The sequence below is a fragment of the Actinia tenebrosa genome, unplaced genomic scaffold (genome assembly GCF_029948245.1).
Source record: "Actinia tenebrosa isolate PJP-AT-01 unplaced genomic scaffold, QUT_ActTen_1.0 PGA_scaffold0__85_contigs__length_37466705, whole genome shotgun sequence".
NCBI lineage: Eukaryota > Metazoa > Cnidaria > Anthozoa > Actiniaria > Actiniidae > Actinia > Actinia tenebrosa.
In genome coordinates this window covers 17,158,261-17,174,018 of record NW_028292569.1, presented here as the reverse complement: position 1 = coordinate 17,174,018, position 15,758 = coordinate 17,158,261, and the positions used below count along the sequence as shown (strand labels likewise).

Here is a 15,758-nt window from a genome sequence, read left to right as displayed (position 1 = left end):
AAACGGAGGGGTTTTTTTCATGGCTGTAAAAAAAGTATTTATACTAACAAACTTATGGTTTATTTCCTAATCATAATTGTTAGTTTATCAATAAAGTTGTATGCTTGGGTCATGGGTTGTGGTACTTGGATATTCCCGAGCCGGTGGTTGTAAGTACTTTACGGTAGGGTTTGTGACCCTATCTTTAATGAGCTGCTGACACAGCTCGCTTACTTCTGTTGTGATCTCGTGGAATATCCAGCCCCTTTTTCGATTAAATATCGGCCATTTTTCGATAACCGACTGTTATTTAGATATTATTTCTCTTTAGTCACAAATAACTCTTACCAGTTTCGACTAAACGACTAATGACTGCTATTTTGTTTCAGGGCGATGAAATTTTATTTTAATTTCTTATTTCAGTAATAATCCTGTTTCCCATTTTTGGATTTTGCTAACTTTTCATTTTCAGGGCCTTCCATACTAACTTTTCTCATCTTCTCGCTGCAGATTGACGAATTCCGCATTTCCTTAGATCCGCATGCGCATGAAATTATTTTGGCGCGAAATCATTTTTGAACTTTTTTTGAATTTTTCATACTTAAAAAAATAAGTCTTTAATTGTAAATGAACGTTGTCAATAAATTCTTAGAATTTTTTGGTTAGTTAGATTCTTGTATAGCTTAGTGATTGAATTGTTTTGTAAGAGCATTAACTTCAATAAAATTATCCGGCTTGGTGTTTGTTTTTGTTTTCATTTTGGGAGCGCCTTTTTTTCTCTTAATTTTTGTACGCTTACTAACTTTGGTCATTCCTTTTCAGGTCTTACTTAATTTAATTTTATTTTTTTTCGTTTTAGACTACAAGTCAACGCGCGTACCCGTTCTTATGGGCCGTACCACCCAATTCCATTCAGTTGGCTATCCACATCTTTTAGAAGTTCACTCGCTTCCAATATATACAAAACAACATTCACTAGACTTATTAAAAAATATATATAATCGATTTTTTTCTTCCTATATTTCCAGGTTTTCCTTTTGCTAGCTACGAAGAGAAGAGTGACCACTGCAACGGCGGCAACCATAACGACGGTGTACAATTTTTGTGTTGAATTCCCCTTGAATTTCAAACTCTTTTTTATATTATTTTTTTCCTCTATATTTTCCAGTTTCTGGCCTTTGCAAGCCATGTTTTTCCAGCTGCCAAACCTCGACGAAATACCAGTTGCTGCCCTTCAAGATCAGTCGTCCTTCCTTCCAGTCGAGGAGGTTTTTTCCTAATGCAGTCTTAAGTCTTTGAGTTTATGTATTTGTTCATCGGCAATCGCGGCTAATCTTTATTTCTTTTTTCATGTTTTACATTTTGTATTCAGGTCACTGAGCATCAAACTCGCCTACCCTCCTAAAAAGATTCAGCAGAAACATCATCTCTCCTCAACTAGGTAAAAAAATAGTTTTTTTCTTCATTGTTTTTTTTTTGTCCGCAATTTGCAGTATCTTTACCTAACCTGTCCTTTTCTTACTTTCAGGTTCGTTTTATGTGGTGTTGTCTTCGCGGTTTTCAGCATCCGTTAAAACTTATGCCATTTTATAAGATGATAGCCTCAAGTTCAAATCCACACTTAACTTAAATTATAAACTAAAACCAAAGTCTAAAACCAAAACTAAATCTAAACTAATCAAAACTAAACTAAACTAAACTTATAAAACAAAACTCTAAACTTAATCCTCTAATCATAAACCAATAAATAAAATCGAAACTTTTGTTACTCTTTTTTTTTATAAGCAGGTTGTTGTACCAAATGAGATGGGAACAGATTGCCGTCACCTTGGAAGTCACTTATAGAACCACAAGCAATTATTTCTCTTTGCTTTACTATTGACAATGAGTTTATATCATGTAACTTTAGTTAATAAAGAGGCCTCTTTAATCATGTAAATATAAGTTGTATTAGACTTGCCAATAAAAGATATTCATGTATAAATTCTTCTTGTGATAGATTGTTCTACGTTATTTCATTGAAGTCTCTTGAAGATTGAAGTCTCTGAACCCGTGAAATAGATATTAGACTAATACACACTAGTTATGTTTTAATTTCATTGTTTTCGTTGGTTTCTTTTTGACTTAACACCGGTTGATTAGTATTTTATTTCCCGGGTTAAATGCCTTCACTCTAGACTATTCTTGTTTTCAATTAGTTGTTTCACCAAATTCGTTGAAATAGTATGGTGTGTGTATAGACCCTGGTGGAGTTCAAACTCTATAGCCGTGAAACAGTAGTATTATATGATCGGCATATTTGTACTAAAAAACAAAAACAACAGATTTTGCATTATATTTTGTACGACTGAATGCAAAAAACTTTACTATTTCACAGATGAATTGTTAGCATTTTACCAAGAAAATATTCGAGAAACGATACTGGATAAGGCTTCCCACTCCTTGGCCCTTGTGCCAAGAAGTGGGAAGAGTGATTTTCCTTAACTAATAAAACAGTTTGTAGTAGTGCCGCTATGATAGTCGCATATACACCCCACAAAACTATGGTAGGGGCGAATATAGGGGTGGTGAAATGGGTGGCTAGCCATTCCCTACCCCTTTTGCTTAAATTTCTCAATATTATGGCTTAGTAAGCCAACCCCCGTTTTCCCTATATTCCTGGCAAAACCTTTGTAATAGTTACCCCCTCCTAAACTTCCTCTATCCACCACTGGATGGTAAAAAGATCCACTAGCCTCTATAAGTCTATTAGCTACTACGCGGTCTTGGAGAAAATTACCACTATTACCACGAAAGGGACTCTTAGTGTAAAGGGACTTTTTTCGTGATCTAAAGCTTGGGCTCTTGAAGTAAAGGAACGCTTTACAAAGACGTTAATAGTGTTGTCCATAGTAAACCAGTAGAGAAGTCAATGCATTTGTGGCTCTCAATGTTAAAGAAGGGCCAAATGGAAAAATAAAGGGGGAGAGTAGAATTGAAGAACACATCAATTTGAAACCCACTTGGCTACTAGGAAATCCTGCAAGTGTTAAAACACTGCACTGGGTTAATCAGAGTCAAGGCTGAACAAAGACAGAGCACGGCAAACTCACGCATCACGAATTGAACACGAGACCCCAGAGGTGTGGGAGTCGGGTGCGCAATAGGGCTTGTGATGTGCACCCTTGATTGCCAATAAAATGATGGGAAGATAAATTAAATGTAAGATTACGGATAAACGCGTAGAATTTTTAGAAAACGTGGCGTTTCGGCTATAACTAATGTTAGCCCTCATCAGAATGACGGTGAAGATGTTACTCCTTAAAGTTATATCAAGAAAAAAAATATTTTCAAAATCACTTGTATGTGAACAGTGTATTAGTGTGGTTGCAGTATTTTTGTATGTGGTCTTCTTTTTTCAGAGATATAAACATTTGAAATATCAATATGCAAATAAGATGTCGTAAATTCCAGAATGGGTTAGATTTTGCAGTGAAATTTACGACGAGCGTTCTGAAGTGTAATAGCCTAAAATTGTACAAAGCCATATATTTAAGTTATAACAGCAATTTGGTATAATAAATTAGTCTTTAATTTACGTCATCTCATTTGCATATTAATATTTCAGTTGTTTATATCACATAAACGAAAAGTTTACATACAAATGCAAAATAGGTCATTTTTGGCCATTTTCGGGTAAAAAGCATTAGCTATAGCCCATGGTTTTGACCAATTTTGGACCACTTTCACATCTTTTTTAAAAATATGCATAATTTACTAAGTATGCAAAAAAGGTCATTTTTGGTTATTTTCGGGTAAAAAGCATGGGCTATAGCCCATAGTTTTGACTGATTTTGGACCATTTTTACACATTTTTGAAAAATATGCGTAATTAAAGAAATATGCAAAAAAGGTCATTTCTGGGTAAAAAGCATGGGCTATAGCACCTGGTTTTGACTGATTTTGGACCATTTTCACATCTTTTTAAAATATATCCATAATTTACGACGTAATGCAAAATAGGTCATTTTTGGCCATTTTCGGGTAAAAAGCATGGGCTATAGCACATGGTTTTGACCGATTTTGGACCACTTTCACATCTTTTTCAAAAATATGCATAATTTACTAAGTAAGCAAAAAAGGTCATTTTTGGCCATTTTCGGGTAAAAAGCATTAGCTATAGCCCATGATTTTGACCGATTTTGAACCACTTTCACATCTTTTTCAAAAATATGCATAATTTACTAAGTATGCAAAAAAGGTCATTTTTTAGCCATTTTCGGGTAAAAAGCATTGGCTATAGCGCTATACCATCTTATTGGGCTATGTAACGTCTTATTGGACTATATTGTCTTATTGGGCTATGTAACGTCTTATTGGGCTATATCGTCTTATTGGGCTATGTATTGTCTTATTGGGCTATGTATCATGTTATTGGGCTATGTATCGTCTTATTGGGCTATATCGTCTTATTAAGCTATATATCGTCTTATTGGGCTATATATCATCTTATTGGTCTATATATCATCTTATTGTGCTATATATCATCTTATTGGGCTATATATCATCTTATTGGGCTATAAATCATCTTATTGGCCTATAAATCATCTTATTGGGCTATAAATCATCTTATTGGTCTATGTATCATCTTATTGGGCTATATATCATCTTATTGGGCTATGTATCGTCTTATTGGGCTATGTATCATCCTATTGGGCTATGTATCATCTTATTGGGCTATGTATCATCTTATTGGGCTATGTATCATCTTCTTGGGCTATGTATCATCTTATTGGGCTATATCATCTTATTGGGCTATATATCGTCTTATTGGGCTATGTATCGTGTTATTGGTCTATATATCGTGTTATTGGGCTATGTATCATGTTATTGGGCTATGCATCGTCTTATTGGGCTATATATCGTCTTATTGGGCTATGTATCATCTTATTGGGCTATTTATCATCTTATTGGGCTAAGTATCGTTTTATCGGGCTATGTATCGTCTTATTGGGCTATGTATCGTTTTATTGGGCTATGTATCGTCTTATTGGGCTATATATCATCTTATTGGGCTATATATCGTCTTATTGGGCTATGTATCGTGTTATTGGGCTATGTATCGTTTTATTGGGCTATGTAGCGTCTTATTGGGGTATGTCTCGTCTTATTGGGCTATGTATCATGTTATTGGGCTATATATCATCTTATTGGGCTATATATCGTCTTATTGGGCTATGTATCGCGTTATTGGGCTATATATCGTCTTATTGGGCTATGTATCATCTTATTGGGCTATGTGTCATCTTATTGGGCTATATCATCTTATTGGGCTATATATCGTCTTATTGGGCTATGTATCGTGTTATTGGGCTATATATCGTCTTATTGGGCTATGTATCGTCTTATTGGGCTATGTATCATGTTATTGGGCTATGTATCATGTTATTGGGCTATGTATCATGTTATTGGGCTATGTATCATGTTATTGGGCTATGTATCGTCTTATTGGGCTTTGCATCATGTTATTGGGCTATGTATCATCTTATTGGGCTATATATCGTCTTATTGGGCTATGTATCATGTTATTGTGCTATGTATCGTCTTATTGGGCTATGTATCGTCTTATTGGGCTATGTATCGTCTTATTGGGCTATGTATCGTGTTATTGGGCTATGTATCGTGTTATTGGGTATCGTGTTATTGGGCTATGCATCATGTTATTGGGCTATGTATCGTCTTATTGGGCTATGTATCATGTTATTGGGCTATGTATCATGTTATTGGGCTATGTATCATCTTATTGGGCTATGTACTGTCTTATTGTGCTATGTATCGTCTTTTTGGGCTATGTATCATGTTATTGTTCTATTTATCATCTTATTGGGCTATATCATCTTATTGGGCTATATCGTCTTATTGGGCTATATCGTCAATTTGGGCTATATATCGTGTTATTGGGCTAAGTATCGTTTTATCGGGCTATGTATCGTCTTATTGGGCTATGTATCGTGTTATTGGGCTATGTATCGTCTTATTGGGCTATGTGTCGTCTTATTGGGCTATGTATCATGTTATTGGGCTATGTATCATGTTATTGGGCTATGTATCATGTTATTGGGCTATGTATCATGTTATTGGGCTGTTAGAGATATCGGGGGAATGTCTATTTTACCACCATACGATACGCTTGTTAGAGCTAGTTGACAAATGTTTACTCGTATCTGTTTCAAGTTTAATTCGTGGATCAGGTTCAAACTGGTTCAAGCTAGTACAAGGTTCGCTAAAATGTAACAATAATTCCTAAATTAGCCTACATTTTTGGGGAAATATTTACACTTAAACAGTATATATGTTTAGAATTTATTGTACTTACATCTGGTGGCGAATCACGCATCTAAGTTAGTCTTCATGGCAAAATTATCGTTGGCTCGTAAGCACGTGCATGTCGTTTCATTAAGAATTAAGCGAGTGTCTTTTATTGCATAAGGCTAGATCAAGTTTCATTGCTATGTTTAATCATTAATTTCTGGTAAATCATGGGGTCAAGGAAATCGTAAGAAACAAACAAAACGAATAAATGTATGTAAAAGTTAACTATTCTCAACATCCCGGCCCCCGATGAGGAAACCAGGGTTTTGTCATTAGCATATAATTGTCTTATCTGCATAGCAGCTTTCTTCTTTTTTCTTTCTTCTTTCTTCTTTCTTCACTGTCCTGATGCCTCCAATAGGCAGAGTTTTCTTATTGGTCGGTGTAACTCTGAGTTCTTGGTCTTTATCGCTGCACTTCGAATCCGTCCGTCTCTACCAGGGAACACCTGAGTAACGCGACCAAGAAGCCATTGACCTCTCGGTGCGTTATCATCCGCAATCAGTACTAGATCGTTGACTGTCAGGTCTCGACGTGGTTTGAGCCATTTCTGGCGTTCTTGCAGGGTGGGTAAGTACTCGTGAACCCACCTCTTCCAGTAATGGTTCGCGAGGATCTGTAGTTGTCGCCATTTTTTTCTGCTTGACAAATCTGTATCTTCAAAGTGTCCCGGAGGAAGAGTGACAGCTGGACGTTGTAACAGAAGGTGGTTGGGTGTCAGCGCCTCCAAGTCTTTGACGTCGTCAGAGTTGTGGCACAGCGGTCGGGAATTCGCAATTGCTTGCGCTTCGGAGAGTACGGTTCTCAGCACCTCTTCATCTACCGTCCTTTCACCGAGTATAGCTTTCATCGACCGCTTGACACTCCTTATCAGTCTTTCCCATACTCCGGACATATGGGATGCACCCGGTGGGTGGAATACCCATTCACAGTTATGCTGCTGGAGCTCCTCTTCTATGGTCTTGTGGTTCCATTCTCTGATCGACGCACGCAACTCGCGTTCTGCTCCGACAAAGTTAGTACCATTGTCCGACCTCAGCTGTTTAACGCTTCCTCTGACGTTGATGAAGCGTCGGAGCACCATTATGAATGCGTCTGTCTCTAGTGACTGCGCCAACTCCAGATGTACAGCTCGCGTCGTCATGCAGACAAAAATGCAACCGTAGCGCTTTGCTGTACCACGACCCCTCTTTACATTTAAAGGGCCAAAGTAGTCTATGCCGGTGTAGGTAAAGGGCGGTTCGTAGGGCGTCACCCTTACCTTGGGCAGGTCTGCCATTTCTTGTGACATCCTTTCTGCATGCTGTTTCTTGCAGATGAAGCATCTTCCTAGCACCTTCTTGATCGCAGCTCTTGCCTTGACGATCCCAAACTCTTCTCTTACCTTTGAGAGCAAGTGTTCTGGTCCACAGTGACCGAGCCTCACATGATAATGGTTGATTATCAGTTCGGTGACGCAGTGGTGTTGGGGTAGGATCACTTGGTGCTTTGCATCGTACGTTATTGGTGCCTCGCTGATTCGTCCCGATACACGCATGACCCCTTCACTTGGATTCATCATAGGTTTCAACTTTACTATGTTGCTAGAAGGTTTCACTCGTGTCTGGGAACCAGACTTCCCTCGGCTAAGTTCACGGACTTCATTAGGAAAGGACCTTGCTTGCACGATAGCGACGATTCTTTGTTTAGCCTTCTTGAGGTCGTTGACTGTCAGTCGCCGGTGGCTCGGTTTCTTTCTTCCTTCCTTCAACCAATTGATGAACTTGATTATCCATGCTACACTTTTGCGCAGCCTTGACCAACTTGAGTATCTTGCGAGTAACTCGTGAAGAACCGAAGTTGCAGCTGCATCGGTCTCGGTTGCAAGGCATGTCTTCTCCTTCTTTATTTCAAGTTTATCGTCGGGGATGTCTTCTACATGGTGACTTGGCCAGCTTTCTTCACCTTCCCAGAGGAATTGGGGTCCTCTCAGCCATCTTTCACTTTCAATGAACTACTTTGCGTCTAGACCTCTTGAACAGTCATCAGCGGGGTTCAGCACTCCTGGGCAATGTCGCCACTGTGCTACTTCAGTGGCTTCTCTTATCTCGTTCACTCGGTTGGTAACGTAGGTTTGGAACCTTTTGCTTTCGTTGGAGATGCAATACAGAGTGATGGTGCTATCGGTCCAGAATAGCGTCTTGCTTATCAGCATGTCTAGTTCTCTCTGAATGAACTTGTCCATTCTAGTAGCAAGGACAGCACTCTGTAGTTCCATTCTTGGAATCGTTGGGGCACGAACCGGGGCATTTCTAGACTTTCCTTGGACGAAGGAACAAGGTATTGTTCCATCCGGATAGGTCGCCCTCAGATAGGAAACAGTGCCGTAACCTACTTCGGACGCATCACAAAAATGGTGTAGTTGGATGTCAGCTAAATCCACGCCGGCTGGATTTCCGAAGAAGAAGCGTGGAATCTTGACTTCAGTCATAATAGGCAGCAGGTTCTTCCAATGTTCCCATTTTTTCAGCAGCTTCCCCTTCAACGGTTCGTCCCATGTCTGCTTTTCCTTCCAGCACTCTTGCAGTATCTGTTTTGCTGGGAGAACTACAGGGGCGGCGAAGCCTTGTGGGTCATAGAAAGACGAGACATAAGATAGTACGCCTCTCATCGTATTAGGCTTGCTGCATTTAGCAGCCTTGAAGCCAAAGGTGTCTTGCTCTACATTCCACTGCACGCCAAGTGCGCGTTCGATTGGCAAATCATCAAAATCTAGGTCCAAGGTGGGGTTAGCTCTTTCCTTGCTAGGGATCGAATCCAGGACTGCACGGCTGTTGGAGGTGAATTTCGTCAGTCTAAATCCTCCTCTCGATAGTAGGGATATCAAGTCCTTCGCGACTTTGATAGCAATTTCCTCACTCTTGAGCGCCTTCAGCATGTCGTCAACATAGAAGTTCCTTAGGACAGTTTGGATGACAACGGGATCGAAACTGCTCGTATTATCTTCTGCTGTTTTCTTCAGACAATAATTCGCGCAACAGGGAGAATCTGTCGCTCCGAAGATGTGCGACGTCATTACATACTCGTCAGGGGGTCCATCGATGTCGTTACTATACCAAAGGAATCTTAAGGCATCTTGATCCTTGCGTGCTACCTTGACTTGGTGAAACATGCCTTCGACGTCTGCCACTACCGCTACCCTTTCTTGACGAAATCTCATCAGTACTCCATTCAAACTGTTTGACAGATCCGGGCCTTGTAGCAGGTTCTTGTTCAGGGAGGTTTCCTGGAATTTAGCGGCTGCGTCGAAGACAACTCTCACCTTGCCTGGTTTATTGGGGTTTGTAACTCCGTGATGTGGCAGGTAGTTGGTCTTTGGAGTAGTCGATCGTGCTTCATCTGGAGTCAGCTTCCTTGCGTATCCTCGTTGTACATATTCCTGAATTACCTTTCTGTACTTGTCTTCGAAATCTGGGTCGCGTTGAAATTTCCGTTTGAGACTGTTCAGTCGAGACTCTGCAAGCTTCCTGTTATTGGGTAGATGAGGATCGTTCTTTTTCCAGAGTAGACCCGTCTCGTAGTGTCCATTCACAAGCCTTGTGGATTCTCGAAGGATGTCTTCTGCTCTGCGGTCCTCCACCGACTTCAAGGTGTCTGTTTGGTCCTCAATTCCTACTCTCTCTATCTTCCAGAACCGTTCCAGCTGGTTGCTAAGCTCTTTATTCGTGTCCGTGAAGTTGAAGCTTGTTTCTTTCTTGGGGCTTGGGGCACCTGTCGTGTGGCCAGCAATCGTCCAGCCTAGTGCTGTTCTAGTAGCGTATAATCCACTCCGTTCATTGTCTGCGGGCGATCGAACATCCTTAACTGCGTGCGCATTTCTCACATCTTCGCCGATAATCAGTGTCACTTTCTTTAAGTCTACTTCCGGTATGCTGACGTCACATAAGTGTGGGTGCTGGTTTAGAACTATCTCGTGTGGCAGCACCCTTTCCTTTATTTCTAGTTCGCCAGAAAGGCCTTGTTCCACGTTTAAAACGGGATCTTCGTCGCTGGGTTCGGCAGCTTGTAGTTTAAAGGATACTTCCTTGTATTCGCGATCTTGTGTGCCAAGGACTGTGGTCACTGAGACTGGAAGCTTGGGGCCGTCAATGCCTAACCTTTCCGCGAGCTGGGAGCAGATTATGGTCCCTCGACTTGCGTTATCCAGGAGACCATAAGTGGTTACGGATTTGCCTTCGTCGCTTATCACTCGGACTGGAACCACATGTAGCAGGATTATTTGACCTTGTTTCTGGCTGAGGGTTGCTCGCGTGTCGATCTCCTTCCGTCTAACTACTTCTGATGCAGGTTGTGCGGAGGGTTGCGGGGATTGGCTGACAACTTGTTGCGGTCTGTGATCTCGATGCAGCAGCTTATGGTGGGGTAGGGGCGCCTTGCATAGACACCTTTCTGTTGATGTGCACTGGTACCTCATATGACCCGAAGCCAAACATAGATGACAGAGCTTTTGTTCCTTTACGAGGGTCCATCTTTCTTCAGTTGATTTCTTGGGGAAGACTTCGCAGTCCTTCAAATCATGCTGGCCCTTGCAACACACGCAGGTCTTTCTTTCTTTCTTCACGTCGGTTGCCATGGTGGATAGTGGCTTACGGTAGCTTGTAATGGGCTTCAAGGCTGTGCTCATCTTGCCAGGTTTCATGGATGAACTCGAGGCTTGATGATTGCTCAAGATATGACCAAATTGAGGGTCATTCATGATTTTCACTTGTTTGTCTACCAGGCTAAAGACATGACTGAGGTCAGGGCCGGTGTCCGTTTCGTCGCGAATTCTAGGGACACCTTTAGCCCACTCCACCTGCATGTGGAGGGGGAGTCTGTCGATTACCCTTTCTATGTTATGGCATGCGTTCATCTCGTAGAGGTATATTTTGTTGTGGCGAAGGGCCTTGATGACGGTCTGGAGGTTGTTGCGAAGCTTCGTGAGGGCAGTCTTGTTCCCTCTCTCGATCCTGGGACCATCTGTTATTCTTTTAATAGATGCTCGGACGACCTTTGCAGGGTGGCCGTACTGAGATTCCAAGATCGCCATGGCTTCTGCATATCCGTTTTCCTCTATCTCGCAATAAGTGATGGCTTCCCTTGGGTCTCCTTCAACGAAGCTCAGCAGGTGTGATACCTTTTCCTTCTCTGTCAGGCCCTTTTCCTCTAGCCAGTCCTGCATTCTCAGCTTGAAAACCGGGAATTCAGCAGGATCTCCAGAGAACTTAGGGGGATCAGGTTTCGGAATCCCTTGTCTTTGCATCATCGATTTCATGACCATCGTGGACTCCGAATTTTGCTTCATGGCGCTCATCAGCTGCTGATTTATTTGCACCAATGTAGCAGCTAGAGTCTGGTCCAGGGTTGGATTTCTTGGGTCTTGGGACCAGTATGACCTTTGTTCGTCATACCGTTGTTCTCCTCCAGCTTGGATTTGGCGGGTATTTGGTATCGTCGATTGGCGGAGATCATCTCCCCCAAGACCATCACGTTCATCCAGGTCCTGGTCTCTGTTCGGCGTTGATGTCACAATTGGCTTCACCGGTGGTATATTTTCTTCTTTAACCTCTGTTGCAGTTTTTTTTTTGTTGGCTGTACTGTCCTTCTATTTCGAATTCCAGTTCCTTTCTCTGTCTCATTTCATCGTCTTGTTCTTCTTCTAGCAGCTGGGCCTCATAATTGGCGCACTCCATTTCGTCTTGCAGTTGCTGGAGGTGTTCCTTCAGCTCGCTTTCGGCTCTCTTGGTCTCCAGCTCGACTTTGATCCTTTCCAGCTCCGCCTCTTCTCGAATCTGTTTCTGTTTTAGCTCCGATCTCTTTATTGCTTGTTCTAGCTTGAGCTTAGCAATCCTAGCGGATCTGGCGGCAGCGCGCGCGTTTGAGGATGTAGAGGAGCATTTACTTGCTCCTGATTTCATTGACATTATGGACTTTGCATCGGCCTGTGGGGTAGGACACGGGACTTTATCACTTGGAAGGGGGGCATTCATTGACTCCTGCAGAACTTGTATGAGAGCTTCTCTTTGTTCGTAAATTCGTCGAACAATTTTTTGATTTTTCGTGCTCATTGTTTGTAGCTCGGTGGTGTCTACAACAATTTTGGCGAGATCGCTGTAAATTTCTTGATATTTTTCCCATTCATTTTCGAGGCTTTCGATTGCCGATTTTGCCCCTGCTGGGCGAGAAACGGCGTCACATTGCTGGATATTCTGTATTATTTCTTCAATTGCTGTCTCAGAACCCCTGAGGTCAGAAACTAGTCTTTCCTTTCGCATTAATTGGAAGTATTCCGTGTGCTCCGGCTTTATCTTTGCCTGTCGGCCGGATTTTCTCGGAATTTCCCTTTCTCGTTCCGGAAGCGCCGCGCGTCCATAATCCGATTCCTCGAATTTTTTATCTTCCATGCGGTCGGTGTCAAATTACGGGCTTCTAAACTCGGGGCTTTATTGATCGAATTCAGGCCGGGATTATCTCTTAAATTTTGCTCCTCAGATCGAACTGTTAGAGATATCGGGGGAATGTCTATTTTACCACCATACGATACGCTTGTTAGAGCTAGTTGACAAATGTTCACTCGTATCCGTTTCAAGTTTAATTCGTGGATCAAGTTCAAACTGGTTCAAGCTAGTACAAGGTTCGCTAAAATGTAACAATAATTCCTAAATTAGCCTACATTTTTGGGGAAATATTTACACTTAAACAGTATATATGTTTAGAATTTATTGTACTTACATCTGGTGGCGAATCACGCATCTAAGTTAGTCTTCATGGCAAAATTATCGTTGGCTCGTAAGCACGTGCATGTCGTTTCATTAAGAATTAAGCGAGTGTCTTTTATTGCATAAGGCTAGATCAAGTTTCATTGCTATGTTTAATCATTAATTTCTGGTAAATCATGGGGTCAAGGAAATCGTAAGAAACAAACAAAACGAATAAATGTATGTAAAAGTTAACTATTATCAACAGGGCTATGTATCATCTTATTGGGCTATGTATCATCTTATTGGGCTATGTATCATCTTATTGCGCTATGTATCGTCTTATTGGGCTATGTATCGTCTTATTGGGCTATGTATCGTCTTATTGGGCTATGTATCATCTTATTGGGCTATGTATCATGTTATTTGGCTATGTATCGTCTTATTGCGCTATGTATCGTCTTATTGAGCTATGTATCGTCTTATTGGGCTATGAAACGTCTTATTGGGCTATATATCATCTTATTGGGCTATGTATCGTCTTATTGGGCTATGTATCATGTTATTGGGCTATATGTGTCGTCTTATTGGGCCTATGTATCATGTTATTTGGCTATGTATCGTCTTATTGGGCTATATATCATCTTATTGGGCTATGCATCATCTTATTGGGCTATATATCATCTTATTGGGCTATGTATCGTGTTATAGGGCTATGTATCGTCTTATTGGGCTATGTATCGTCTTATTGGGCTATGTATCATGTTATTGGGCTATACATCATCTTATTGGGCTATATATCGTCTTATTGGGCTAGGTATCATGTTATTGGGCTATATATCATCTTATTGGGCTATGTATCGTGTTATCGGGCTATGTATCGTCTTATTGGGCTATGTATCGTGTTATTGGGCTATATATCGTCTTATTGGGCTATGTATCATGTTATTGGGCTATATATCATCTTATTGGGCTATGTATCGTGTTATCGGGCTATGTATCGTCTTATTGGGCTATGTATCGTCTTATTGGGCTATGCATCATGTTATTGGGCTATACATCATCTTATTGGGCTATATATCGTCTTTTTGGGCTATGTATCGTGTTATTGGGCTATGTATCGTTTTATTGGGCTATGTATCATGTTATTGGGCTATGTATCGTCTTATTGTGCTATGTATCATGTTATTGGGCTATGCATCATCTTATTGGGCTATATATCATCTTATTGGGCTATGTATCGTGTTATCGGGCTATGTATCGTGTTATTGGGCTATGTGTCGTCTTATTGGGGTATGTCTCGTCTTATTGGGCTATGTATCATGTTATTGGGCTATGTATCATCTTATTGGGCTATGCATCATCTTATTGGGCTATATATCATCTTATTGGGCTATGTATCGTGTTATCGGGCTATGTATCGTCTTATTGTGCTATGTATCGTGTTATTGGGCTATATATCGTCTTATTGGGCTATGTATCATGTTATTGGGCTATATATCATCTTATTGGGCTATGTATCGTGTTATCGGGCTATGTATCGTCTTATTGGGCTATGTATCGTCTTATTGGGCTATGCATCATGTTATTGGGCTATACATCATCTTATTTGGCTATATATCGTCTTTTTGGGCTATGTATCGTGTTATTGGGCTATGTATCGTTTTATTGGGCTATGTATCATGTTATTGGGCTATGTATCGTCTTATTGTGCTATGTATCATGTTATTGGGCTATGCATCATCTTATTGGGCTATATATCATCTTATTGGGCTATGTATCGTGTTATCGGCGATTGTATCGTGTTATTGGGCTAGTGTCGTCTTATTGGGGTTATGTCTCGTCTTATTGGGCTATGTATCTTGTTATTGGGCTATATATCATCTTATTGGGCTATGCATCATCTTATTGGGCTATATATCATTTTAGTGGGCTATGTATCGTGTTATCGGGCTATGTATCCGTCTTATTGGGCTATGTCATCGTGTATTGGGCTATATATCGTCTTATTGGGCAATATATCATGTTATTGGGCTATGTATCGTCTTATTGTGCTATGTATCATGTTATTGGGCTATGCATCATCTTATTGGGCTATATTATCATCTTATTGGGCTATGTATCGTGTTATCGGGCTATGTATCGTGTTATTGGGCTATGTGTCGTCTTATTGGGGTATGTTCTCGTCTTATTGGGCTATGTATCATGTTATTGGGCTATATATCATCTTATGGCTATGGCATCATCTTATTGGGCTATATATCCATTTAGTGGGCTATGTATCGGTAATCGGGCTTAGGTATCGTTTATTGGGCTATGTATCGTGTTATTGGGCTATGTATGTTCTTATTGGGCAATATCTCATGTATTGGGCTATACTTCATATTATTGGGCTATGGATCTTGTTATCGGGCTTAGGGATCGTCATTGGGCTATGTATGTCTATTCGGGCTAGTATCTCTTCTATTGGGGCTATGATCATCTTAATGGGCTATATTCATCTTATTGGGCTTGTATAGTGTTATTGGGCTCGGGTCGGTCGTATTGGGGGCGATGTCTCGTCTTTATGGCTATGGTATCACGTTATTGGGCTATATATCATCGTATTGGCGATTGGCATATCTATTGGGCTTTATATTAATCATCTTATTGGGCTATGTATCGTGGGTTTATCGGGCTATGTATCGTGTTATGGCATGGTAGTATATGTGG

The 15,758-nt window shown here is 40.8% G+C and overlaps 1 protein-coding gene across 1 annotated transcript; it reads right to left on the bottom strand.

The window, feature by feature from the left end:
• Positions 1–6,667: 6,667 nt before the first annotated feature.
• Positions 6,668–12,752, bottom strand: LOC148913618 (uncharacterized). Its single transcript, XM_089036176.1, has 3 exons — positions 11,947–12,752; positions 8,341–11,858; positions 6,668–8,274 (listed from the first exon to the last, which is right to left on the bottom strand). The coding sequence occupies exons 1-3, from the start codon at positions 12,750–12,752 to the stop codon at positions 6,668–6,670; spliced, it is 5,931 nt and encodes a 1,976-aa protein (XP_088892302.1).
• Positions 12,753–15,758: the final 3,006 nt, after the last annotated feature.

Excerpts from the sequence above, each read along its gene's own strand:
- LOC148913618 (XM_089036176.1), bottom strand. The coding sequence starts at position 12,752 with ATGGAAGATAAAAAATTCGAGGAATCGGATTATGGACGCGCGGCGCTT. Across the intron at positions 11,859-11,946 it reads GAATTCGAAATAGAAGGACA|AGACCAGGACCTGGATGAAC; the intron begins GTACAGCCAACA and ends AACGCCGAACAG. Across the intron at positions 8,275-8,340 it reads CGCTGATGACTGTTCAAGAG|GTGAAGAAAGCTGGCCAAGT; the intron begins GTCTAGACGCAA and ends TCCTCTGGGAAG.